At 41.0% G+C, this 27,315-nt stretch overlaps 1 protein-coding gene across 40 annotated transcripts in view; it reads right to left on the reverse strand.

Annotated features, from left to right (window-relative positions):
* The window catches only part of HMBOX1 (homeobox containing 1), a 224,176-nt gene that overhangs the window by 52,026 nt on the left and 144,835 nt on the right, over positions 1-27,315 (reverse strand). For 39 of the 40 annotated variants that reach the window (XR_011386240.2, XR_007918102.3, XR_011386241.1 and 36 more), the window contains 2 exons: positions 18,293-18,403; positions 3,067-3,220 (listed from right to left, as the gene is read on the reverse strand). Coding sequence is in view for 32 of the 40 variants with exons in the window: in XM_051842545.3 (XP_051698505.1) it covers positions 3,067-3,220; positions 18,293-18,403 (265 nt within the window). In the remaining 8 variants the exon portion in view is untranslated. Of the gene's footprint in view, positions 1-3,066; positions 3,221-18,292; positions 18,404-20,810; positions 20,994-27,315 lie in introns of those variants that run through there. The other variant, XM_089325443.1, reaches the window with a different exon arrangement.

Here is a 27,315-nt window from a genome sequence, read left to right on the forward strand (position 1 = left end):
TGATACATGAAAGAAATGAGTCAACAAAAGAACATAGATGCAGGTGTTTGGCCTTAGCAGTTGAGATATCTGCATCCCATACTGGAGTGCCTGGTTTGAGTCTGTGTTCCACTTCCAGTTCTAGCTTTCTGCTAACATATATTCTAGGAGGCAGCAGGTGATGGCTGAAGAAACTGTGTTCCTGCCACTCATGTGGGAGACCTAGATTGCAGATGGATGCAACAGCCATGGCTGGGCCAAGTTGAACTGGGAGCCAAGAGTTTCACCTGGGTCTCCCACATGTGTGGCAGGGACCCAGGCACATGGCCATCTTGTGCTTCCTTTCCCAGGCTGTTAGCAGGGAACTAGATGGGAAGTAGAGCAGTCAGGACCTGAAGTGGCACCCATAAGGGATGCTAGCAGTGCAGCTGGTGGCTATACCCGCTCCATCACTACACAGGCTCCATAGATTCACTTTTTAAATTCATTTGTAATTTACGTTAGTGTACGGTGTGAGCAGTGGAATAATTTCTGACTTTCATTTTGTCCTACAATACTTGAGCAAAGCCTGCTTTTATGATTTTAGTCTGTGCATATATATTTATTGATTCATTCATTTTAATAAAAATTATGCAATACTGTAAGGTTAGGGGATGCTTTATTGCATTTTAGAAAATAAAAAATTCCATTCTGACAGAATGAAAATCATACTGTGACCTTCTGTATTACTACCATTAAGTACTCTCAAAGACTTTCTGCATTTTTCCAACTATTGGAATAAACTACATCCTGTCTTTCTAGTTGCGCCAAGAAAAATAAAATTAAACCATAGATAACTAGCTTGTGGGTTAAATATGTTTATTAATTAAAGTTAGAGTTAAAGAGAATGAATTAAGACAAAATGGGGGCCTTACACTGGATAAGCACTCAACATCTTTTTTAACTGAAATTTAATTGGCATGATTCTTTGGCTAGTTCTTGTTGCTTTGGAAAAAGCAAAAGGAATTACAGTCTCTGAAGTTCAATTCTGAAAATGCACTAGTATTATAATATAATAATTTTATCAATATTAAATGAATTCTTTCTCATATTGACATTATGTGATAAGTGTGTTCTGGTATCTTCAGGAAAAAATTAAATGACTGAATCAGTAGCACAGCTAGAACTTATACCAGCCAGAAACTAATACCAAAGCTTACTGTATTACCTAGAGGAAAATAGTTATGCAAATAATTTAAGTATTATTTTAATTCTCATCTACTATGTAGTAAGTTCTAAAGAAATTTTCAAAAAGACTAAAAGTTTCAAAATGAGAAAAAGTGGCAGATTGTAAATATCATGTCTCCAGAATAATAAATCTCACTCTTTTATTTTAATCACTCAAGCATATGAAGATTCATTATTCAATAAATGGCTTCCTCTCTTATCTGTAATAAAGAGAGTAAGGAAAGAAGTAGATAATAACATCAATGGAAAACCTATGGTCTCAATTTGGCTACTGGATCCAAACTTCTCTTTAAGCAAGCCTATTAATATTATCAATATCACAAGAACAAAAACATGGTCTGAATTTTAGTGTTTTAAATCTCCTTTTCTTTCAGGTAGTGATGTTAATCAGCTGAGAAATATACAGGAGTGTCAATTTGTAAAGTCAACAACAGGAGTCACTGTGCACTTACTCCTCATGTAGGATCTCTGTCCTTAATGTGCTGTACATTGAGACTTACTGCTATAACGAGTACTCAAACAGTATATTTCACTTTGTGTTTCTATGTGGGTGCAAACTGTTGAATTCTTTACTTAATGTATACTAAACTGATCTTCTGTATATATAGAAAATTGAAAATGAATCTTGATATGAATGGAAGGGGAGAGAGAGCGGGAAAGGGGAGGGTTGCGGGTGGGAGGGAAGTCATGGGGAGGTGGGGGAAGCCAATGTAGTCCATAAGCTGTACTTTGGAAATCTATATTCATTAAATAAAAGTTAAAAAAAAAGTTAGAAATGGAATTAAAAGATTAACTGTATTCTGGTACAAAAAAATGTTTTGACATCCATGCATACAAGGGATCTTTAGAAAGTTTATAAAAATGAGTGTTATCAAAAAGCTGAATGGATTTCAGTAAATTTTTTGTTTCAAAATAAATTTGTCTTAAAAGTCAAAAAAAAAAAAAGTGGGCAGGAGGAAAGATGCAAAAATCCAAATTGGCTTTGGAAAAACTTCATCTCAGAGATGAGGAAGTTACAGCTCAGAGTCCATGACATGAAAAAGTTAATCAGGTATCAGTTCTTCTGAAACTTCTCCTGGCCAGATTAAATGCTGGGAAAAGTGTACAGCTAGGATTTATTATTTTACTGCAAATAAAACTCTCCTTCATGATAAAATTGTGTATATATCACTTACAAGTAGGTGAGTAAAAAGATAATTCTACTATAGGATTTGTACTACATATGGTGAACATTTCTTAATTATGTATTTAAATCTCTATAGGTAGGAAAACTGAAAGTAAGGTCAAATTCAGGTTTAAAATATTGAGTATCTATTATGAATCACATACTATTGCTGGAGGGACTTTCATTTTGTCCTATAATACTTGAGCAAAGCCTGCTTTTATGATTTTAGTCTGTGCATATATATTTATTGATTCATTCATTTTAATAAAAATTATGCAATACTGTAAGGTTAGGGGTTGTTTTATTGCATTTTAGAAAATAAAAAATTCCATTCTGACAGAATGAAAATCATACTGTGACCATATTTACCATACTTGTGAGTCAAAAACAAGTATTTTCTAATCTTTGTGACTAAGTTCACTGAGGCTTCACTCCTTATCAAAGAAGGTAAATTTTAGTGGCTCTAAGAGAATTACAAAATATAATAAATCTAAACTCAAGCTAACTCTAACTTTATGAACTCTTAGTGCTAAGATCACTTTATTTCAATAATCCGGCATTTATAACTTGCCAAACTCCTGACATAGAATGTAGATCCCAAATTACTCATTTGAAATGAAAACTATTCCAATTTATCCAAAGTTTATCTCTTTTCTACATTTGGGGACTCTCTCATAGGAAAAGGAGACATGTACCTTTCCATGACAGCCAGGCACTCCTTTCTCCAGGTAAATCGACTCCCTCGTCGTAGTCGGAAAGTACCAGAAGTGGCAGAGACTGGGGGAGGAGTTTGTCTCCATTCAGGGTCCTCTATTGGAATGGGGGCTGGTCTCATACTGAGTGTAGCCCCTGAAATAAACAAGATACTTTTAGCAAATATCTTAAAATTTATTAAAACCAATATGATAAACATATCATGAAAACAAGAGCAATAAACTTTTGAGAATTTGTTCCTTCACTGAAACTTGCAAGCAAATATATTTGATATTACTTACACAAACACATACACCACACACACACACACACACACACACACACTCACACACACACACTTTGACAGAAACATAAATTTAGAGAGGCAGGGCCCACAGTGTGGTGTAGCTGGTAAAGCCACCTCTTGCAGTGCTGGCATCCCATTTGGGTGCCAGTTCAAGTCCTGGCTGCTCCACTTCCGATCCAGCTCTCTGATATGGCCTGGGAAAGCAGCAGAAGATGGCCCAAGTCCTTGGGGCCCTGCACTGACATGGGAGACCTGGAAGAAGCTTCAGGCTCCTGGCTTCAGATCAGCCCAGCTCCAGCCATTGTGACAATTTGGGGAGTAAAACAGCATGGAAGATATCCCCCCCCCCCCGCCTCTTTGTAACTCTTTCAAATAAAATAAATATTTTAAAAAATAATAAATAAATAAATCTAGAGAGGCAAAAAGTTTTCCTTGAAAAATCCATCATTAATTATTTTAAATTGTCACTTTTTCCTCCCAGTGAGTCATTTGTCTATTAACTTCTTTTATGGCATTTTCTAAAACAAAGCACAAAATCTACCCCCTTATTGGAATGGGAAAGTATGATCTTTGGCCCTGTGACAACTTATACAGGTTAGCTTACTCTGAAAAATCTCTTGTGAAATTTCTACTCTTTAGCATAATTTTTTGATCAATATACCCTAGATGTTCAGAATCTTTCACTAGTATTCAAAGTACTGGGAAATTCTTAAAGAATATACACAGGTAGGATATAAGCTTAGAATTACCCAAACTGCTGTAAACTCCTGATGTGAATGGAAGGGGAGAGGGAGTGGGAAAGGGGAGGGCTGTGGGTGGGAGGGACGGTATGGGGGGGAAGCCATTGTAATCCATAAATCATACTTTGGAAATTTATATTCATTAAATAAAAGTAAAAAAAAAAGAATCAGATACAACATCAAAGAAGATAAGGTATTTGATAATGCTTGTAGTTTACTAATAAATCAAGTCTCTATAGGTCTCCTGCCTGTTGAAACTATACTAAGTTATCTTACCTCTAAAGAAAAAAAAATCAATGAAAAAGCTATCATTGAGATATCTTAATAACTCAGAGTAGTCTTTCCTGAATAGTTGAACTGGTAATGACACATTTATTTGTTTATTCAGTCATCATTGATCAGATACCTTTCAGGTTGCTTGCTCTAGGATAGAGGTTAAGAACAAAACCAGGAAAGCAATATTGTCTCTGACCACTATGGATTTATTCCACAGAATTTAATGGAACTTGGAATGCATTCATGGAGTTCAGTTCCTTACTCATCCACTCTTGTCTCACTCTTTACACTGTTGAATTCATTTTCAGAAAGTATAATTATGATCACATCACTCCAGTCAAAAACCATCAAGAAGTCCCAACCATCAAGAAGTCCCCTCTGCCTTTTCAATTCCAACTTTTAAGACAGCCTGAGAAAGAAGTAGTTTATATTCTCTTACACTGATCCCCAATATTTTAACCAATCTTGATTTTCTTTTACAAACTTCTTGTTCTGCAGTTTTCCCATTACAGTAAAAAGATCCTCATTCTTCAAACTGCTCAGCTCAAAAAGCTCAATTCATGTTTGACTTCTCTATTTCTTCCATATATCACATACTGAATTCATAGGCAAATTCTATTGATTTTATCTTTATCTTTTTAAAGTTTATTTTTACTGATTTGAAAGGCAGACCATGTGCAAGAGAGCACGAGAGTAAGATTTCTTGTATCTGCTCGTCCACTAGCCAAATGTTTAGAACTGAGGCTGGAACTACATCTGGGTCTGCCAAGTGGATGTCTGAGACCCAACAACCTGAACTATCATCTGCTGCTTCTCAGGGTGTGCATTAGCAGGAAGCTGGATTAGAATCAGAGGTGTGTGTGTTGGGGGCAGGGTGCAGTGTTGTGGCATAGCAGGTAAAGGCGCCACCTGCAATGTTGGCATTCCATATGGGCACCAGTTCATGTCCTGGCTGCTCCACATCCAATCCAGTTTCCTGCTAATGGTCTGGGAAAAGCAGTGAAAGATGGCCCAAGTAATTGGGGCCTCTGCCACCCATGTGGAAGATCTAGATAAAGCTCCTTGCTCTTGGCTTAAGCCTGGTCCAGTCCAGGCCATTGTGGCCATTTGGGGAGTGAACCCATGGATGGAAGATCTCTCTCTCTCTAACTCTTTCAAACAAATAAACCTTAAAAAAAAAATAGCAGAGGTAGGACCTGAACTAGGCATTGGGATATGGGATACAGGTATCCCAAGTAGTGACTTAATTTGATGTACCACAATGCCTACCCCTAATTTTATCTTTATAACATGTCCAGTATCACATCAAATTTTATTAGCTGTACTACTACCACCTTAAAACACATTCGCATCATCTCTCAAAATTGTGACTTCCTGGGATAAGTTCTAAAGGTGGCCCTTCACAGTACGTCTTAACCTCCTGGTAAGTTTGGCCTTAAATCGAGGCTAGAACTGTGACATGGTGTTAATGAAGAACACAGAAAATGTTTGAGATTAGATCACAAGAAACTTTGCAGCTTTTACAGCCTATGTCTCCTGGAATGCTGGCTCTGGGAATAGCCGGTTGCCACATAAGAAGTCTAACATGAGACCATGATAAAAGAAGCCCATATTAGGCACATGGGAAAAAAGATGCCCAGCCAGTTTGCAGGTGCTCCTGCCAACTCCACCCGGGTGCCAAACATTTGAAGGGAAAAAGTCATCTTGGACACTGCAGCCACAGGAGACCTCAAATCTCCAATCCCAAAATAGCCATGTGTCTGCCTTCAAGGAACTGAGGGATCCCCTGCTTCCTGGTATTCACACCTTTGTGTAGTTGCTTCCCATTATGTACCATGACTAATCTGTTTGACCAACAGCATGTGGTAGTGATGGTATGTCACTTCCAGGATTAAATTAGAGACACTGGGGCCAGCGCCGTGGCTCACTTGGTTAATCCTCCACCTGCGGCACCGACATCCCAAATGGGCGCTGGGTTCTAGTCCTGGTTGCTCCTCTTCCAGTCCAGCTCTCTGCTGTGGCCTGGGAGGGCAGTGGAGGATGGCCTGGGTGCTTGGGTGCCTGTACCCGTGTGGGAGACCAGGAGGGGGCACCTGGCTCCCGGCTTCGGATTGGCATAGTTTCGGCCGTAGCGGCCATTTTGGGGGGTGAACCAACGGAGGGAAGACCTTTCTATCTCCTTCTCTCTCACTGCCTAACTCTGTCAAATAAATTAAATTTAAAAAAAATTAGAGGCACTGATTTATCTGTTTTGGTTGTTCCCCTTCTCTTGGTTCATTTGCTCAAAGTCAAACTAGCTGCCACGTACGGGGACACTTAGGCAGTAGAGGGTGAGAACCATATTATGAAGAACTGTTGTCCTTGGCCAACAGGCAGTAAGGAATGGCCTGCTAATATCCATGTGAATGACACTGCAAGTGGGCTGTATCCCACTAATTGCACCACTGGTTGACAGCTCAATGGCATCAGCTAAACCTCTGCTAGACTCCTGATCCACAGAAACATTCACTGTGTTAAGTTGCTAAATTGTGAGATTTACAACTATAGATAACTGATGCAAATTATCACAGCCATCTCCAGTGTTTATCTTACCATATCCCCTAGCACAATTTAGCAGCAAAAAATTTTGCTTTAATACCGAGATTTCACTGTCAGTAAGAATAAGTACTTTTTCACTTTATTGATCATTATATATCTTTTCTTGTGAATTCCTATCTTTCCCCCTTTTTCTTTTGGGTTATTCATCTTACTGGTATACAAAAACATCAACTGTTATATAGACTGCAATTATTTTTTCCAGTTAGTCATTTATCTTTTTTTTTAATAAATGTTAAGCCATTTTTTCAGGTGCTTAATTGCCATTCAACTTATCTTCTCAGTACACTCTTTTAGCCTTTTCTTTTCTTCAAGATCTATTTATTTGAAAGTCAGAGTCAGAGTTAGAGTTAGAGAGAGAGAGAGATTTTCCATTCACTGGTTCATTCCCACCACAACGGCCAGGGCTGGGCCAGGCCGAAGTCAGGAGCCAGGAACTTCTTCTGGGTCTCCCACAGGGGTGCAAGGGCCCAAGTACTTGGACCATCCTCCACTGATTTCCCAGGCACAATAGCAAGGAGCTGGATTGCAAGTGGAGCAGATGAGACTTGAACTGTTGCCCATATAGGATGACGTTGTCACAGACAGCAGCTTTACCTGCTATACCACAATGCCAGCACTGATCATTTATCTTTTTTGTGTGTGTGTGCATGTGTGTTTAAACCACAATACATTTTTGGTTTTAGCTGTAGCATCACTTCAGGTTAGCAAACAAACCTATAGTTTTTTTTTTGGACAGGCAGAGTGAACAGTGAGAGAGACAGAGAGAAAGGTCTTCCTTTTCCGTTGGTTGACCCTGCCAATGGCCGCTACGGCTGGTGCACCGCACTAATCCGAAGCTAGGAGCCAGGTGTTTCTCCTGGTCTCCCATGCGGGCGCAGGGCCCAAGAACTTGGGCCATCCTCCACTGCATTCCCGGGCCACAGCAGAGAACTGGACTGGAAGAGGAGCAACCGGGACAGAATCCGGCGCCCCGACAGGGACTAGAACCTGGGGTGCTGGCGTTGCAGGCCGAGGATTAGCCTAGTAAGCCACAGCACCGGCCTAAAGTGTTTTTGATCCCTCATTTTTATGTAGTCAAATATTTCTCTTTTTTTATTTGTTAAAGATTTTATTTATTTGAAAGTCAGAGTTACACAGAGAAAGGAGAGGCAGAGAGGTCTTCCATCTGATGGTTCACCCCCCCCCCCCAAATTGGCCACAATAGCTGGAGCTGCACCAATCCGAAACGAGGAGCCAGGAGCTTCCTCCGGGTCTCCTACACGGGTGCAGGGGCCCAAGGACTTGGACCATCTTCCACTGCTTTCCCAGGCCACAGCAGAGAACTGGATTGGAAGTAGAGCAGCCGGGTCTCGAACCAACACCATATGGGATGCTGGTGCTTCAGGCCAGGGTATTAACCCGCTGCGCCACAGCACCGGCCCCTGTAGTCAAATCTTTCAATCTTCCCATATGGCCAAAGGTTTCCAAATGGTTTGAGTATCATTCAGAATATTTTTATAGCGTTCATGTTGTTTCAGTCATTAAAACATAGGTAATTAATTACAGTGTAGGATGTAAATATTTTCTTCCTCAAATTAGCAAGTATGCATCACATAATTCTTTAGAAATTTATACCTTAGAACAGTCTGTAAACTATGGTCTGCTGCCTATTTCTGTAAATAAAGTTTTATTGGAATATGGGCACGCTCACTCATTTACATATTGTCTTTGGCTGCTTTTATACTATACTAGCAGAACTGAGTAGCTGTGACAGAAATCACATAGCCCACAAAACCTAAAACCTTTATAATCTAGCCCTTTTCAGGAAGCATTTTCAGACTCCTGGCTTAAAAATATTCCTGGCAGGGGCCAGCATTGTAGAGCAGCAAGTAAAGCCATTGTCTACAACAAGGGCATCCCATATCTGTGCCAGTCTGTGTTCCAGTTTCTCCAGTTCCAATGCAGCTCTCTGCTAATGGCCTGGAAAGGCAGTAGAAGATGGCCCACATATTTGGGTCTCGGCTACCCACATGGAAGATCAGGAAGAAGCTCCTGGATCCTAGCTTTGGCCTGGTTCAGCTTGTTGTGGCTATCTGGAAAGTGAACTAGCAGATAGAAAATTTCTCTCTGTCTTTGCCTCCCTCTGTAACTCTGACTTTAATAAATAAATAAACTTGAAAAAAAATTTCTGGCCTATGTACTACAGAACCCTAAAACTAAAATCTTTTTTCAGCAACTGAAGAAACTGTTCTGGGTGCGATGCTGTGGTGTAGCAGGTAAAGCAACCGCCTGCAGTGCCAGCATTCCATATGGGTGCTGGTTCCTGGCTGCTTCTCTTCTGATCCAGCTCTCACCTATGGCCTGGGAAAGCAGTAGAAAATGGCCCAAGTGCTTGGGCCCCTGTACCCCAGACCCAGAAGAAGCTCTTGGCTTCTGGCTTCGGATCAGCCCAGCTCCGGCTGTTGTAGCCGTTTGGGAAGTGAACAAGCAGATGGAAGACCTCTCTCTTTCTATAACTCTTTCAAATAAATAAATAAATCTATATATAAAAAAAGGACAAGAAATTGTTCCACTGTGCAAAATAAGCAGGAAATTTGATCTGGGCCTAATTAAAAGCTAACAAAGTTTAGATATAAACAGAAATAGAAATTGGGAGCTATAGGGTTTAAGAGTCTTTATTTTAGTACTTTTCTAAAAGCATACAGAGGATACAGCAATGCAAAAATGCTGGAATCTACCTAATTAAGACTGTAGAAATTCTGTTCTACAGCTAGGGTGAAAGTTCTAAAACAGAGCCAAGCTGCCATCATGGCTGATCAACACAAAAGTGGAAACAGACTGAGTAAGGAATGGCTCTGGTAAAGTTACAGAGTTTTGGGGTGGAGCAGGAAACAGGTCATTGAATTCCAACTAGTCCACCACATTAAATGTGAGATACTTTCTTAGTTAAGTAGAATGATAAATAGTTACAAATAGAACAGCGAATTCGAAGAGGTTGAAGAAAAATAAGCCAAGTGATAATAATGATTCTTTCTTGGAGTTTATGAAGGTTATTATTATAAAGTCTTTTTTAATAATATTCTGTATTGTCTAGATTTTCTATAGGAAGGAAATTTATGTAAAATTAAAGCTGATGGAGAAAGTGAAGAGGAGGAAAGAAGACATAGAAGTAACAGCCTGGTTATGTTGAAAGAAATCAAGTCAGAAGATGTGAATTTTACAAGTTTCCCCAGTATATCTGGGCTCCCATTAAAACAAAATTTTGTACTTTCAGCTAGCAAATCAAAACCCAAAAAAGAAAAAAAATGAAACTTTTTCATAATTCTCTAAAACATTTCAAAATTTAAAAAATGTTCTCTGTACATATGTCAATTTTTTGACTATCGGTATTACATATGTGTGAGCCTTTATCAATAAGCTAAGAACAAGGGGCCGGCGCCATGGCTCACTTGGTTAATCCTCCACCTGCGGAGCTGGCATCCCATATGGGCACCAGGTTCTAGTCCCGGTTGCTCCTCTTCCAGTCTAACTCTCTGCTGTGGCCCGGGAAGGCAGTGGAGGATGGCTCAAGTACTTGGGCACCTGCACCCACATCGGAGACCGGGAAGAAGCACCTGGCTCCTGGCTTCGGATCGGCATAGCTCCAGCGATGGCGGCCATTTGGGGAGTGAACCAATGAAGGGAAGACCTTTCTCTCTGTCTCTCTCACTATCTAACTCTGTCTCACACACACACACACAAAAGCTAAGAACAAGTACAAGAATATTATTACCATCCCACCCCTAGAAATCAGCTTCTCCAAAAGTACTTTCTCATCTTCTCCCACTTGCTCTTGTATTTTCCAAGTGATAAAGTGGGCATTTTCTCTGATTACTGTATTAACTTCATGGGGTTGCTGTAAAGCCTCCTGGCAAACTTTTTCTGTTTAACTTTAGAAGTATGCAAACCTTATCTACTTGAGTAATGTTTAATTTAGACAAGGGAAAAAGACTGTTGAGCTTAATTTGATTACATAAAGGGCTTTTGATATCAACCACACTGAATTTAGCATCTGTCGCTCCCCGTCTTCGTGGAAGAACGACACAGGACCCTGCGCTGTTCTTTTGTCTGCTCGGCCCTCCCCGGGTTTGCTGCTGGTTCTTCCCGGGTTGGCTACCGTCCCTTCCACCTCCGTGGAAGGGCGGTTCCCCCTGCCACTTTCCCCACTTCCGCGGGGGAGCGGCACACCGCCGGCCGGCTCTCTCGGGGGCTGCACAGGTGTTCCTTCAGATAGATGTTCCTGGTGCATGCCGTCTCTCTCCTCCTTTATAGTCCTCTTCCACCAATCCCAACTCTGCTACCCACACGCCGAGTATGCTGCTCTCCTCCAATCAGGAGCAGGTCCTGCTGTTTATTGGTTGAACTGGAGGCAGCTGTGTAGAAGCTGTTTCCTCCTCTCCCAGCGCCATATTGTGGGAGAGCAGATGCATAAAATAAGTCTTAATTCCAGTAACAGTCTAGTCCGAGTTGCTCCCCACAGATCCCCCTTTCTTTTTATTTTTTAGCGTTGATACGCGCCTGTCTTCGGTGCCCCATGGCACACACTCTGCTCTGCTTGCTAGAGTTGCCCACAGGTGCTTACAAGCCCTACCAATCAGGCAAACCGAATCCGGGTCCTCTCTTCGCCATGTTGTGAGGAGGTTTTTAGACGCTGATGCGTGCCTATGTTCGGTGCCCTGCAACGCATGCTCTGCTCTGCTAGAACTGCCTGCAGGTGCTTACAAGCCCTATCAATCGGGCAAACCGAATCCGAGCCTTCTCATTGCGGTATTGTGGGGAGACTTATTGATGTTAATTCGTGCCTGTCTTCGGTGACCTGCGGCGCATAAGCTGCTAGCCACCCGCAGGTGCTCACCGCCTCCCTAATCAGGCAGACCGAATCCAAGCTCTCTCATTGGCATGTTGTGGGGAGGCCTTATTTTTCTCTATTTCTCTATCTCCGGGCATTCCTATTTCTCCTATCTGCCAGCATTCCTATTTCTCTCATTTTACTTCTAAACTTGTTTCTCTTATCCCCTCGGCTTCCCGGCACCCGTCCCGAGGCTGCTTCTCGGCGCCTCGCCCCACGGTGGCTTCCAGGCTCTGCGCCGCTTCAGCCCGCGCTTCTCGCATCTGCGCGGCTTCCCGGCTTCGTGCAAGCTCCGCAGTCTCCGCGCCCCTTCGCGCCCGCACCATGGCCTTCACGCTAGCCCCACGTTCCCTATCTACTTGCGCCTTGTGCACTCTCCCCGTTCGTGCCCCGTGCGCTCTCTCTGTGCGCGGCAGCTTCCGCGAGTCACACAGCCTAGCTCACGTTTCCGCCACTGGTATTCAGTCTAAGTTCCCCGGGCTAACCTGGCGAATTCAACCTAGCCTCCGCCTCTGGTTTTATCTTTTCGCCTTTTGCTCCCGGGCTGACTTGAAGAATTCCAACCTGGCTTACGTCTCCGCCTCAGCCTGCCCCCGCGGCTTCATCCTCCCTAACATATTTTTCTCTACCCGGTATGTTTCCTAACTTTTCTTCCAACAATATTCCTCCCTCATTTCTCCTGGCTTCTCCCCACAGTCCGTATCCGAGTCTAAGTTTCTTCTAGGTTTCACTTTCGCTTTCAACCTTAGAGATTTCTCCCAGCTTCCCCCCGTAGTCCGTATCCGAGTCTATGCCTAGGCTTTCGATAGCTTCTTCCGGCACCTTTTCCGTCCGGCTTTTCCCTAGGCTCTTTGCTAGTCTCTCTCTCTGGTATTTTCCCACTTCTTCCTGCTTCTTCCCTCCTAGGTTTCCTATCCGAGTCACGGCACCATTATGTCGCTCCCCGTCTTCGTGGAGGAACGACACAGGACCCTGTGTTGTTCTTTTGTCTGCTCGGCCCTCCCCGGGTTTGCTGCTGGTTCTTCCCGGGTTGGCTACTGTCCCTTCCACCTCCGTGGAAGGGCGGTTCCCCCTGCCACTCTCCCCACTTCCGCGGGGGAGTGGCACACCGCCGGCCGGCTCTCTCGGGGGCTGCACAGGTGTTCCTTCAGATAGATGTTCCTGGTGCATGCCGTCTCTCTCCTCCTTTATAGTCCTCTTCCACCAATCCCAACTCTGCTACCCACACGCCGAGTACGCTGCTCTCCTCCAATCAGGAGCAGGTCCTGCTGTTTATTGGTTGAACTGGAGGCAGCTGTGTAGAAGCTGTTTCCTCCTCTCCCAGCGCCATATTGTGGGAGAGCAGATGCATAAAATAAGTCTTAATTCCAGTAACAGTCTAGTCTGAGTTGCTCCCCACAAGCATCAACTTCTACAAAGTAAGCTTTTTATTATACATATTTTCATAAGATATTTTTTTATTTATTATTTTTATATTTTATTATTTTTTAATTAATTGCCATCAGCCTATTTTATTTATATGTCTTGCCATACTTCGGTTATGCTAGGAAATTCTGATCATGAGCCTCTTTATAAGAGAACTTCAATATGTTTGTTATCAGTAAAAATTACATAAATAACCATTCTATCCTTTTGCTGATTCCACTTAAATATAAATTTAAAAAATATAAAGAAAAAAACCTATAAGCCCTGACCATATCCAATGGATCCAGAGAGAAGAGCTTGCAGAAAGAGAACTCATTCAAGGTTTACAAGAAAGAAATGCTCTGAGGCCCAAGAACAGAGACACAGAATATACAAATATTGGTGCTAGAGTATGACGTGGTAGGCTAAGCTTTTGCCTGTGGCACTGGCATCCCATATGGGTGCTGGTTCATGTCCTGGCTGGGCTGTTCCTCTTCTGATCCAGCCCTCTGCTTATGGTCTGGGAAAGCAGTGGAAGATGGCCCAAGTGCTTGGGCCCCTACACCCATGTGGGAGACCCAAACTCCTGGCTCCTGGCTTCAAATCGGCCCAGCTTGGCAAGTTGCAGCCATCTTGGGAGTGAATTAGGGATGGAAGACCTTCTATCTCCTTTTCTCCCTCTGTCTATCTGTATTCTACCTCTCAAATAAATAAATAAATAAAGTCTTTTTAAAAATACACAAATTTTTTCCTAAGTACTTAAAAAAATAGTTTTTCATTTTGTAATTTTCCTCAATTTTTTTTCTCAAAGTATGCAAAATGATTATATTTACATTTCTCTAATGAGCTGCCTGTCCTGGAAAGAGAAATTTTAATGATATAAAATAATTACCTATTAATAAAAATCACTGAGGCGGGCAATTAAGCCTAAAGATTAAGATGCCTGCATCCCCCTTCTGAGTGCTGGGGTCTGATGCCTGGGTCCAGCTCCTGATTTCAGTTTCCTGCTAATGCAAACTCTGGGTGGCAGTGCTCCTGGCTCAATGGGTTTCCTGCCCACCCATGTAGGAGACTTGGATTGAGTTTTTGGCTCTAGGCTTTGGCCCCAGCCAAAGGCCATTACAGGCATTTATGGTGTGAAACAGCAGATGGGAGCTCTCTCTCTTTTCTCATATAAATAAACATTTAAAAAGAACCACTTCTATCTTAGGTACCTTCTACCTAACTGCCTCTTAAAAGCAGCTGATCAAAACCATATAAGCCAATGTTCTTTTTTTAAAAAAATTTTGGACTGAGGTTTTCCCTTCCTTACTGCCTTCCTCCCTGCCTTCCTTTTCTCTCTCTCTTTTTTTCCATTACACTTTATACTTAACGCACTTTGCAAATACACAAAGATTCAAAAAGTTTACGGAAAATGCATATGATGAATTCAATTATGCACAGATTTCAAAAATTTACACCAAAATAAGCTTAACTTTTAATTCCATTTTCTATGAATTTTTTAAAGTATATGGTAAAAAGAAAAATTTAGAAAGACACAGAAGGTTATACAATTAAAAAAGCAGCTAATCATAAGCTCAAGGAATGCTGTTAGGAATTTGCCACCTTCCCTTCTCAATGCCCTATGTTCTTCCTTCATCTGATTTCTCAATGGTGGGTTAGCCTACTTCTGGTTCCAAGAGAAAATGAAATGGGAAATAAGATGAAAACAAGGTTAAAAAACCAAAAACAACTTCAGAAGAACATTACCAGCCCAGTGTTGAAACTGGACTCCTAAAGTATAGTATTCTCAGGTTAGTGGTGCTATCAGATTGGTTGTAACAACACTGTTGCAGCTAAGAGTTGTACCTTGTTCTCTTTGCTATTGTCAGTGAACCAACTGTCGCAGTATCTTAGTTTCTGCCTAGGATTGGAGCACAGCGCTAAATCCAGTGTGAAGATTTAGCTTCAACATTTGTGATTAGAATACATCAATTCTGTTCTTTTTTTTTTTTTTTTAATTTATTTGAGAGGTAGAATTACAGACAGTAAGAGGGAGAGACAGAAAAGTCTTCCTTCCATTGGTTCACTCCCCACTGGCTGCAACAGCTGGAGCTGCGCCTATCTGAAGCCAGAAGCCAAGAGCTTCTTCTAGGTCTCCCATGCGGGTTCAGGGGCCAAAGCACTTAGGCCATCCTCCACTGCCCTCCCAGGCCACAGCAGAGAGCTGGATTGGAAGAGGAGCAGCCAGACTAGAACCGGTGCCCATATGGGATGCCAGCACCGCAAGCAGAGGATTAACCTACTGCACCACAGCACTGGCCCCATCAATTCTGCTCTAAGCATCAAATCCAAGAGACAAAAAAAAAAAAAAAAAAAAAAAAAAAATCCCTCTTCCCCTGTGGAAGCTGACTGATTGCCTGACATAGTTGACTAGTACCTGTCCTCCAAATTCTTCACTGCTCTGCCCCACAAATGTTGGAACACTATGACCATCCCTCTGGTAATCTTCTTGGTGGTCAACAATCCTTGATGGTTCCAATAGCTTATCTGGAATGTAATCAGCTTTATGAATCCCCTCGGAAGAGATCTTTTGTTTACCTACCTTGCTATCAGTTGAGTTGCTCTATTAAGCAGACTATGTACCAAGTTTTTGTCCCTCCCGACTTGATTTGCCCTGTTGTAACTCATGTGAAGAGAGATGTGTATGGAAAGGCGACTCAGTGCTGAGTCTGAAGTGTTGCTTCAACTATATCTTTAACTGTGCTATCTCATATATTAGTCACCAGTTCCATGTATCTTTTGAGTATTTAAAACATAGCTGCTTGAAAATACGTGCTTTAAGTGTAAATTACACATTGGATTTCAAAGAATCAGGACAAGAGAGAATCTCAAGATCTAAACAATTTTTAAAATACTGATTAAATTGAAGTGATAATATACATTCATGAAATAAAATATGTTATTAAACTTAATTCCATTAGTTTCTTTTCACATTTTAAAATGGGGTTACTAGAAAGTTTATAATTATACATGCCATTACATTATATTTCTTCTAGATTGTGCTGCCTTAGAACATTTAACTGGCCGGCGCTGCGGCTCACTAGGCTAATCCTCCGCCTGCGGCACCGGCACCCCGGGTTCTAGTCCCGGTTGGGGTGCCGGATTCTGTCCCGGTTGCTCCTCTTCCAGTCCAGCTCTATGCTCTGGCCCAGGAAGGCAGTGGAGGATGGCCCACGTGCCTGGGCCCTGCACCTGCATGGGAGACTAGGAGGAAGCACCTGGCTCCTGGCTTCAGATCGGCTCAGCATGCCAGCCGCAGCAGCCATTTGGGGGGTGAACCAATGGAAGGAAGACCTTTCTCTCTGTCTCTCTCACTGTCTAACTCTGCCTGTCAAAAAAATAAATAAATAAAGAACATTTAACTAACAGCAGTGACAACAAAGACATTCTCTTAGAGAAGTTTGTTTTTATATCCAGATAACACTAGAAAGTATCTACAAAATGAAGATTCTTCTTTGCAGAAAAACTTCCAGCTAATAAACACTGAAGGAACAACACAGATTATCTTCTTTCACAAATGCAACTGGAATAATTGATTCAAGCAATAGCGCAGGCCCCGACCACCTGATATTTTACTGCACCTATTTTATCATGTCTCTATTCATCAATCTATTTTGATTCATTTCAAAGTAGACTGCAACCATCAGCACCTGCCTCCCCAATACCCTATGAAATATTCATGCCAAAAATATTCTACCTGAATAAAATGAAGCCTTTAGCCTAATTTCCAGTTTATAAAATATAGCAGATAAACAAGAAGTTATTTAACAATAATTACTTAACAATAAAGTACATAGAAAAATCCAGAATATGGCTCATTCTGTAAAATTACATAATTAAAATGTTAAAATTGCCAACCTAAAATAGGAACTACAAAAAAATAGTCACAAAAGATTTTTTTAAAGACTTATTTATTTATTTATTTATTTGAAAGGCACAGCACAGTGACAGAGATAGAGAGCTTCTGTCCACTGGTTCACTCTCTATGATGCCCACAACAGCCAAGGAAGAGTCAGGCCAAAGTCAAAAAGGAACTCCATCCAGGTCTCCCCAAGTACTTGAGCCATCATCCACTGCTTTCCCAGGTGCATTTTAGCAGGAAGATAGGTTAGCAGCAGAGTAGCGAGGACTTAGTCGGGCACTCTGATATGGGATATGGGAGTCTCAAGCAGTGGCTTAATGCGCTGCACCACAATTTCTTCCCCAACAAAAAGACATTCTTCCAACAACGGGAAAAATGTGACTGTCCACTGAGAATAAATGCTATGGAATTATTAACATTTTTAGGTGTGATAAAATGGGGACTGTGGGGGCCGGCGCTGTGGCCCAGTGGGTTAAATCCCTGGCCTGAAGCGGGGGCATCCCATATGGGCACTGGGTACTAGTCCCGGTTGTTCCTCTTCCAGTCCAGCTCTCTGCTGTGGCCCAGGAAGGCAGTGGAGGATGGCCCAAGTGCTTGGGTCCCTGGGAGACCAGGAAGAAGCATCTGGCTCCTGGCTTCGGATCGGCATAGCACTGGCTGTAGTCACTATTAGGGGAGTGAACCAATGGAAGGAAGACCTTTCTCTCTGTCTCTCTCTTACTGTCTAACTCTGTCTGGCAATACACACACACATATATAATTAATTAAAACAGGTTTGCAAAAAAAAAAAAAAAAAAGACATGGAATCTTACTTGTTTACCTACAGTTGAGAAAAAGAAAATCAGCCATATTCATGACCCTTCTTTCAATCCATGGCTTAGAAATATGTAATGTGGAACAAAGAGGTGTCTTTAGCAGAAGTAGTGAACATAACTAGATAGTATTAGCAATAAACTAAATTATCACAATCCAGTTTTACAGTCAAAAGAGATTTCTAAAAAATTTTTTCAAAAAGGAACACCAGAAAAGAACGAAACAACCTTATTGAATAAGACAGCACATTTATTCAATAAATTAATTAATAACATTTATCTTGTTTCAGGAGCATCAAAGCAAAGAACATGATATTTACCAGGGTTTGTCTTCTCCAGCTGATACCATCGGTAAAATGCTCTTTTCTTTTGTTCACTCAGGTCTGATCCTTGCTGCAACAGCCAATGAGAGATCCGGCTCTGACTGATACCTACGCAGAAAGACAAATAGCTTTTGTGGTGGTGGGGGCATGGATTACAGTGAAGTTAATGATGGTTCTGTTGGTTATAAGTTACTGGGAACTTGCTATTCTCTGTCTCACTCTATGCGAAAGTTGCAACTTGAAAGATCCCTTAATATTGGACTGATTGCCATAGACAAGATATATGAGTATGTAGAAAGTATCTACTAGAAATCAAAGCATGTATTAACCAAGACTTTACAGTGGCCTCTAACACTTATCTCCAAATCACATTCATACATTTGAGATAAATTTCTAAGTAATAGTTATTAGTCATATGTTGATTATACTTTTGTTCCTTCTATTACCTGTGCCTTCCACCCCATTCTGGTTGAGAACATTCAAACTTTTAATAGATACTGAGAAACAAAAAAAATCAAGCCAGCAAGTTTTGCTACTCATTATTGATAACGATAAAAAGATTTAGGGCTAGGAATAGAAATATCATTGGAAATACTGCCTGTAATAAAGCCTATGGATTATTAATCCTTTTAGGCATTTTTAGACTCATTACTATTAGTATAGAGAAGTATGAATTGGCAGACTTTTAAAGTTATGCTACAATATGATCTCTTAAGAAATCAACAGCTAAAGATGTTCTTCCAATGCATGCACTTTGCAAAAAACTGAATAAAATATAAAGCATTAGTTTCCTACTAAGTTCTTGACAGTGATTACTTAGAAATGTGATGAATCTCCATATTATGTCTAAAATTTACAAGAATGAGAATTATATGCTCATTCTCATTATGCTATTCCAAAAAAAAAATAAGCAATTCAATATATAACTGGCAAAGGCAAGGAATAATAAGAAAGACAAAACTGTCTTATGGAGTCCAAAAGGCACTTTCCAAAAGATGATTCGCCTATCATAGAGGGTTCTCCTTATCTAGACTCACCCAAGAAATTATTTATTCTAACTGGATATTACTGAATATCATCTGTGCCAACAGCTATTTAAAGTCATAATGCTCAACAGGAAGAGTGGCCATCATGAAGCAATCATACTCCTCAACACAAGAAAAAGCAGGAGGTCTGGTAATCACATCTAACTCACTAAAGACAAGCCCCTAGAGTTTCACACATTTAGAAACCTATGTTAAAAGAAAATTTGAGAAAACGAGGAAGCAGAGTGTTAAGGGAAAGACTTGTGAAGCATGGTTCTCTGATTGGAAACATCTCTCACCTTCAAAGGGCAACATTCAGTTTTCCAAAACCAAGTGATTACATTCTTAAGTAATTCACACAGCAGTATTGCAATGGATTGAAGACCTATGTGATGCAGATGCTGGCAGCTAGCACTACATCCTTGTTCTAAGAAAATGCACATTATTCTGGATAATTAAATGGGATGTGTTTAGCAATAATTTCACCAAAAGTCTAGCTTCAGACATTATAGTATTTTTTTTACCTACTTTGTAAAGAAAACAACCATTTACCACTGCAAAATCAAAACTGATTTTCTTGTCAAACCAAACTATTTTACTTTGCTTCTTCATGTCGGTACTATACTACTAAAAAACAGGGAAGTTCAGGAAAATTTGATAAGAAAATATATCAGTTCTATTAGTGTTATTTAAAAGATTTATTTACTTATTTGAAAGGCAGACTGACACAGAGGAAAACACAGATATCTTTCATCTGCTGTTTCACTCCCAAATGGCCACAAAGGCCAGGACAGGGTCAGGCCAAAGCCAGGAGCTCAGAATGTCCTGAGTTCTCTAATAGGGGATGCTGGCTTTGCAGGCACCAGCTTAACCTGCTGTGCCACAATGCCAGCCCTAGTTCTGATGGTTTGTTCTAATACAAAATGTTCCCCACATGGATCACACACACAGCAAACCATGGAGTCCACTAGACATTAGAGCTGTTCAATTATGCTAGAATGGAGGAAGAGGGCAAAAAATAACATTAATTAAATTATAGTATATTAACATAATAAAATACAGGCAGACTTTTAACATTAATTTTCAAAAAAAAGGGGCTCCCGGCAAGATGGCGGAATAGGAAGGGAGCACACTGATAGTCTGGGGAGAGATAGTTTAATAAAAGTGGAGATACTGCAGGTTCAAGGAAGAGTAGGGGAGGAAACAGCAGAAGAAACTCTTCCAGAACGCGTGACTCACAGCGGACCTGCGTGGACAGCGTGGGAGCCCACAGTTTGGGACATCAGCGGCAGACTCAACACACCAGCGCTGGAACGCGAGGTGAGCCGAACCTCAATAGCCCGAGACACCGGCAGGCAAGCGGAGAGAGGAGACTAGAGGGAACGACCCCTGGGGGGGGAAGTTCACAAGGCTAACTGGAAGAGAGAGAGAGAGAGAGAAAAAAAAAAAGGGTGACTAGTACGGACACGGGTTTCTCTCTCTCCGCTCACCTCTCAAGGGCGAGCAAGACAAAGAGCAGGCGCCATCTTGGACATACGTCATAAGCAGAGCGACCTCAGGTCTGCACCGGCCCTGAGCCTAGCAGAAAAACCTGACTCTGGGCGGGGCGAATTAACAGGAGATTAGGAGCTAGTAAATTTGTGGTGCTACTGAACTGAGACTGTGAAAAAAGAGACGGTGGGGGAGAGAACTCACGGAATTCACGTGAGCACTCTCCAGAGACGCTACAATTCCGTAACTTTGGCAACCCAGTGGGAGGCTGAAGGAGAATTTGAGCCCACTCTGAGGGCCGAACAGATTCCCTGTGGGGATCTTGGGAAAGAGCTTCCGATCTCTGGCTCCTGTGGGTATATCATTTGCCTGCTAACTACCTCCAACTTCATTCAGCTGTGCGGAATTACTTCCCTTTTAAATCAAAAAAAAAAAAAAAAAAAGAAAGAGAGAGAGAGAGATTTACCACGCCTAACCTGGGAGTGTCACCTTTGGCACACCAAACAGAGCTCTCAGGCCACACCCATCTCAAGCCCTAAGGCTCCATCAAAAACAGATAGTCCACTTAATCTAGAGTCATAGTATAACAAGAAAAAGCACCACAGTGAAGAAACCAAATATCTCCAATATGCCAAATAACAAACGCAAAAACCGAGGTAATAAAAACAAGGAAGTCACCATGACGCCCTCAAATGAAAAAGACACCCCAATTCAAGATTATGAAGATGATGACATAGAAGAAATGCAAGAAGCAGATCTCAAAAAATTGATAAGAACATTAAGAAGTTCTCAAAAACAAATTCTTGAACTACACAAATCCTTAATGGACAAGATAGAAAATCTCTCTCGTGAAAATGAAATATTAAGGAGGAATCAAAATGAAACGAAACAACTAGTACAACAGGAAACTGTGATAGTGACTGAAGTGAAGAATTCAATAGATCAAATGAAAAACACAATAGAGAGCCTTACAAACAGAATGGGTGAAGCAGAAGAGAGAATATCGGACTTAGAAGACAGAGAACAGGAAAGGATACAGTCAGACCAAAGAAAAGAAGAGGAAATTAGAAATCTGAAACATATTGTCGGGAATCTTCAGGATACTATTAAAAAACCCAACATTCGGGTTCTAGGAGTTCCTGAAGGCATGGAGAGGGAGAAAGGATTAGAAGGCCTTTTTAGTGAGATATTAGCAGAAAATTTCCCAGGTTTGGAGAAGGACAGAGAAATCCTAGTACAGGAAGCCCACAGAACCCCTAATAAACACGACCAAAAGAGATCCTCACCACGACACGTTGTAATTAAACTCTCCACAGTGAAACATAAAGAAAAGATCCTAAAATGTGCAAGAGAGAAACGTCAGATTACTCTCAGAGGATCTCCAATCAGACTCACAGCTGACTTCTCATCAGAAACTCTAAAAGCTAGGAGGGAATGGCGAGATATAGCCCAGGTACTAAGAGAGAACAACTGCCAGCCCAGAATATTATATCCTGCAAAGCTATCATTTGTGAATGAAGGTGAAATAAAGACTTTTCATTGCAAACAGAAATTGAAAGAATTTGTTGCCACTCGTCCAGCCCTGCAAAAGATGCTTAAAGATGTGTTACACACAGAAACACAGAAACACGGTCATCAATATGAAAGAAGGTAAAGGAAGGAAACCAAGGAAGGAAACCTCACAGCAAAAGATCACAGGGAATTCAAAGCATATATTAGAACTTATCTTTGGCAAATGGCAGGGCAAAGTTACCACTTATCATTAGTCACTTTGAACGTGAATGGCCTGAACTGTCCAGTTAAAAGACACCAATTGGCTGATTGGGTTAAGGAACAAAACCCATCTATATGCTGCTTACAAGAAACACATCTTTCCAACAAAGATCCATACAGACTGAAAGTGAAAGGCTGGAAAAAGATATACCATGCCAACAGAAATGAAAAAAGAGCGGGCGTAGCCATCTTAATATCGGACAACATAAACTTTACCACAAAAACTGTTAAGAGAGACAAAGAGGGACACTATATCATGATTAAGGGATCAATTCAACAGGAAGATATAACAATTATCAATGTATATGCACCTAACTACAGGGCACCAGTTTATCTAAAAGATTTATTAACGGACTTAAAGGGAGACTTAGACCCCAATACAGTAGTACTGGGGGACTTCAATACTCCACTCTCAGAAATAGACAGATCATCCGGTCAGAAGATCAACAAGGATACAGTAGATTTAAACGACACCATAGCCCAAATGGATCTAACAGATATATACAGAACTTTCAATCCTACAGCTAAAGATTTTACATTCTTCTCAGCAGTACATGGAAGCTTCTCTAGGATTGACCACATACTAGGCCATAAAGCAAGTCTGAGCAAATTCAAAAGAATTAGAATCATACCATGCAGCTTCTCAGACCATAAAGGAATGAAGTTGGAAATTAGTAACTCAGGAATCCCTAGAGCATACGCAAACACATGGAGATTGAACAACATGCTCCTGAATGAACAATGGGTCATAGAAGAAATCAAAAGAGAAATCAAAAACTTTCTGGAAGTAAATGAGGATAACAGCACAACATACCAAAACTTATGGGACACAGCAAAAGCAGTGTTAAGAGGAAAGTTTATATCAATAGGTGCCTACATCAAGAAATTGGAAAGACACCAAATAGATGAGCTTTCAATTCACCTCAAGGATCTAGAAAACCTACAGCAAATCAGACCCAAATCTAGTAGGAGAAGAGAAATCATTAAAATCAGAGAAGAAATCAACAGGATTGAATCAAGAAAAACATTACAAAAAATCAGCCAAACGAAGAGCTGGTTTTTTGAAAAAATAAACAAAATTGACACCCCATTGGCCCAACTAACTAAAAAAAGAAGAGAAAAGACCCAAATCAATAAAATCAGAGATGAAAAAGGAAATGTAACAACAGACACCACAGAAATAAAAAGAATCATCAGAAATTACTACAAGGACTTGTATGCCAGCAAACAGGGAAACCTATCAGAAATGGATAGATTCCTGGACACATGCAACCTGCCTAAATTGAACCAGGAAGACATCGAAAACCTAAACAGACCCATAACTGAGACAGAAATTGAAACAGTAATAAAGGCCCTCCCAACAAAGAAAAGCCCAGGACCAGATGGATTCACTGCTGAATTCTACCAGACGTTTAAAGAAGAACTAACTCCAATTCTTCTCAAACTATTCAGAACAATCGAAGAAGAGGGAGTCCTCCCAAATTCTTTCTATGAAGCCAGCATCACCTTAATTCCTAAGCCAGAGAAAGATGCAGCACTGAAAGAGAATTACAGACCAATATCCCTGATGAACATAGATGCAAAAATCCTCAATAAAATTCTCGCCAATAGAATGCAACAACACATCAGAAAGATCATCCACCCAGACCAAGTGGGATTTATCCCTGGTATGCAGGGATGGTTTAATGTGCGCAAGACAATCAATGTGATACACCACATTAACAGACTGCAGAAGAAAAACCATATGATTATCTCAATAGATGCCGAGAAAGCATTTGATAAAATACAACACCCGTTCATGATGAAAACTCTAAGCAAACTGGGTTTGGAAGGAACATTCCTCAATACAATCAAAGCAATCTATGAAAAACCCACAGCCAACATCCTATTGAATGGGGAAAAGTTGGAAGCATTTCCACTGAAATCTGGAACCAGACAGGGATGCCCACTCTCACCACTGCTATTCAATATAGTTCTGGAAGTTCTAGCCAGAGCTATTAGGCAAGAAAAAGTAATTAAAGGGATACAAATTGGGAAGGAAGAACTCAAACTATCCCTCTTTGCAGATGACATGATTCTGTATTTAGGGGACCCAAAGAACTCTACTAAGAGACTATTGGAACTCATAGAAGAGTTTGGCAAAGTAGCAGGGTATAAAATCAATGCACAAAAATCAACAGCCTTTGTATACACAGACAATGCCATGGCTGAGGAAGAACTTCTAAGATCAATCCCATTCACAATAGCTACAAAAACAATCAAATACCTTGGAATAAACTTAACCAAAGACGTTAAAGATCTCTACGATGAAAATTACAAAACCTTAAAGAAAGAAATAGAAGAGGATACCAAGAAATGGAAAAATCTTCCATGCTCATGGATTGGAAGAATCAATATCATCAAAATGTCCATTCTCCCAAAAGCAATTTACAGATTCAATGCAATACCAATCAAGATACCGAAGACCTTCTTCTCAGATCTGGAAAAAATGGTGCTGAAATTTATATGGAGGCACAAGAGACCTCGAATAGCTAAAGCAATCTTGTACAACAAAAACAAAGCCGGAGGCATCACAATACCAGATTTCAGGACATACTACAGGGCAGTTGTAATTAAAACAGCATGGTACTGGTACAGAAACAGATGGATAGACCAATGGAACAGAATTGAAACACCAGAAATCAACCCAAACATCTACAGCCAACTTATATTTGATCAAGGATCTAAAACTAATTCCTGGAGCAAGGACAGTCTACTCAATAAATGGTGCTGGGAAAATTGGATTTCCACGTGCAGAATCATGAAGCAAGACCCCTACCTTACACCTTACACAAAAATCCACTCAATGTGGATTAAAGACCTAAATCTACGACCTGACACCATCAAGTTACTAGAGAACATTGGAGAAACCCTTCAAGATATTGGCACAGGCAAAGAATTTCTGGAAAAGACCCGGGAGGCACAGGCAGTCAAAGCCAAAATCAACTATTGGGATTGCATCAAATTGAGAAGTTTCTGTGCTGCAAAAGAAACAGTTAGGAGAGTGAAGAGACAACCGACAGAATGGGAAAAAATATTTGCAAACTATGCAACAGATAAAGGGTTAATAACCAGAATCTACAAAGAGATCAAGAAACTCCACAAAAACAAAACAAACAACCCACTTAAGAGATGGGCCAAGGACCTCAATAGACATTTTTCAAAAGAGGAAATCCAAATGGCCAACAGGCACATGAAAAAATGTTCAAGGTCATTAGCAATCAGGGAAATGCAAATCAAAACCACAATGAGGTTTCACCTCACCCCGGTTAGAATGGCTCACATTCAGAAATCTACCAACAACAGATGCTGGCGAGGATGTGGGGAAAAAGGGACACTAACCCACTGTTGGTGGGAATGCAAGCTGGTCAAGCCACTATGGAAGTCAGTCTGGAGATTCCTCAGAAACCTGAAGATAACCCTACCGTTCGACCCAGCCATCCCACTCCTTGGAATTTACCCAAAGGAATTTAAATTGGCAAACAAAAAAGCGGTCTGCACCCTAATGTTTATTGCAGCTCAATTCACAATAGCTAAGACCTGGAACCAACCTAAATGCCCATCAACGATAGACTGGATAAAGAAATTATGGGATATGTACTCTTTAGAATACTATACCGCAGTAAGAAACAACGAAATCCAGTCATTTGCAACAAAATGGAGGAATCTGGAACACATCATGCTGAGTGAAATAAGCCAGTCCCAAAGGGACAAATACCATATGTTCTCCCTGATCGGTGACGACTGACTGAACACCAAGAGGGAAACCTGTTGGAGTGAGGTGGACACTATGGGAAATGGTGGCTTGATCAGCATAGCCCTGACTGTTAATGAACAACTTAATACATTATCCCTCTTAGTAGTTTTTTTTATCTGTTCTACTTAATATGACTGGTTTAGATCTGTAATTGATGCACAGTTATTCTTAAGTGTTGAAAATTAACTGAAATGTGATCCCTGTTGAACATGGTGGTGGGAATGGGAGAGGGAAGAGATGTATAATTTGGGACATGCTCAGGCTGACTTGCCCCAAGTGGTGGAGTTGGAAGCATACCAGGGGATTCCAATTCAATCCCATTCAGGTGGCATGTACCAATGCCATCTCACTGTTCCAGGTGATCAGTTTCAGTTCACAGTTGGTCACGGTGAAGGGACTGGGAGTCAAAGGGAACACATAGACAAGTCTAGTACCTGCTAACGCTAACCGATGGAGTAAATAAAGGGGAGAGTGATCCAACATGGGAAGTGAGATACTCAGCAGACTCATAGAATGGCAGATGTCCTAAATAGCACTCTGGCCTCAGAATCAGCCCTAAAGGCATTCGGAGCTGGCTGAAAAGCTCATGAGAGTATTTCAGGCATGGAAAGCCAAGACACTCTGGCAAAAGATCTCTGTGAGTGAGATCCCAGTGGAAAGAACAGGTCATCAAAGAAGGAGGTACCTTTCTCTGAAGGGAGGAGAGAACCTCCACTTTGACTATGACCTTGTCTAAACAAGATAAGAGTCGGAGAACTCAGAGGGCTTCCATAGCCTTGGAAACTCATGACTGGAGCATAGGGAGATTACTGATGCCATAGACAGGAGTGTCAATTGGTAAAGTCAACAACAGGAGTCACTGTGCACTTACTCCTCATGTAGGATCTCTATCCTTAATGTGCTGTACATTGAGATTTAATGCTATAACGAGTACT

The sequence above is a fragment of the Oryctolagus cuniculus genome, chromosome 2 (genome assembly GCF_051225735.1).
Source record: "Oryctolagus cuniculus isolate XC-2025 breed Fujian yellow rabbit chromosome 2, ASM5122573v1, whole genome shotgun sequence".
NCBI lineage: Eukaryota > Metazoa > Chordata > Mammalia > Lagomorpha > Leporidae > Oryctolagus > Oryctolagus cuniculus.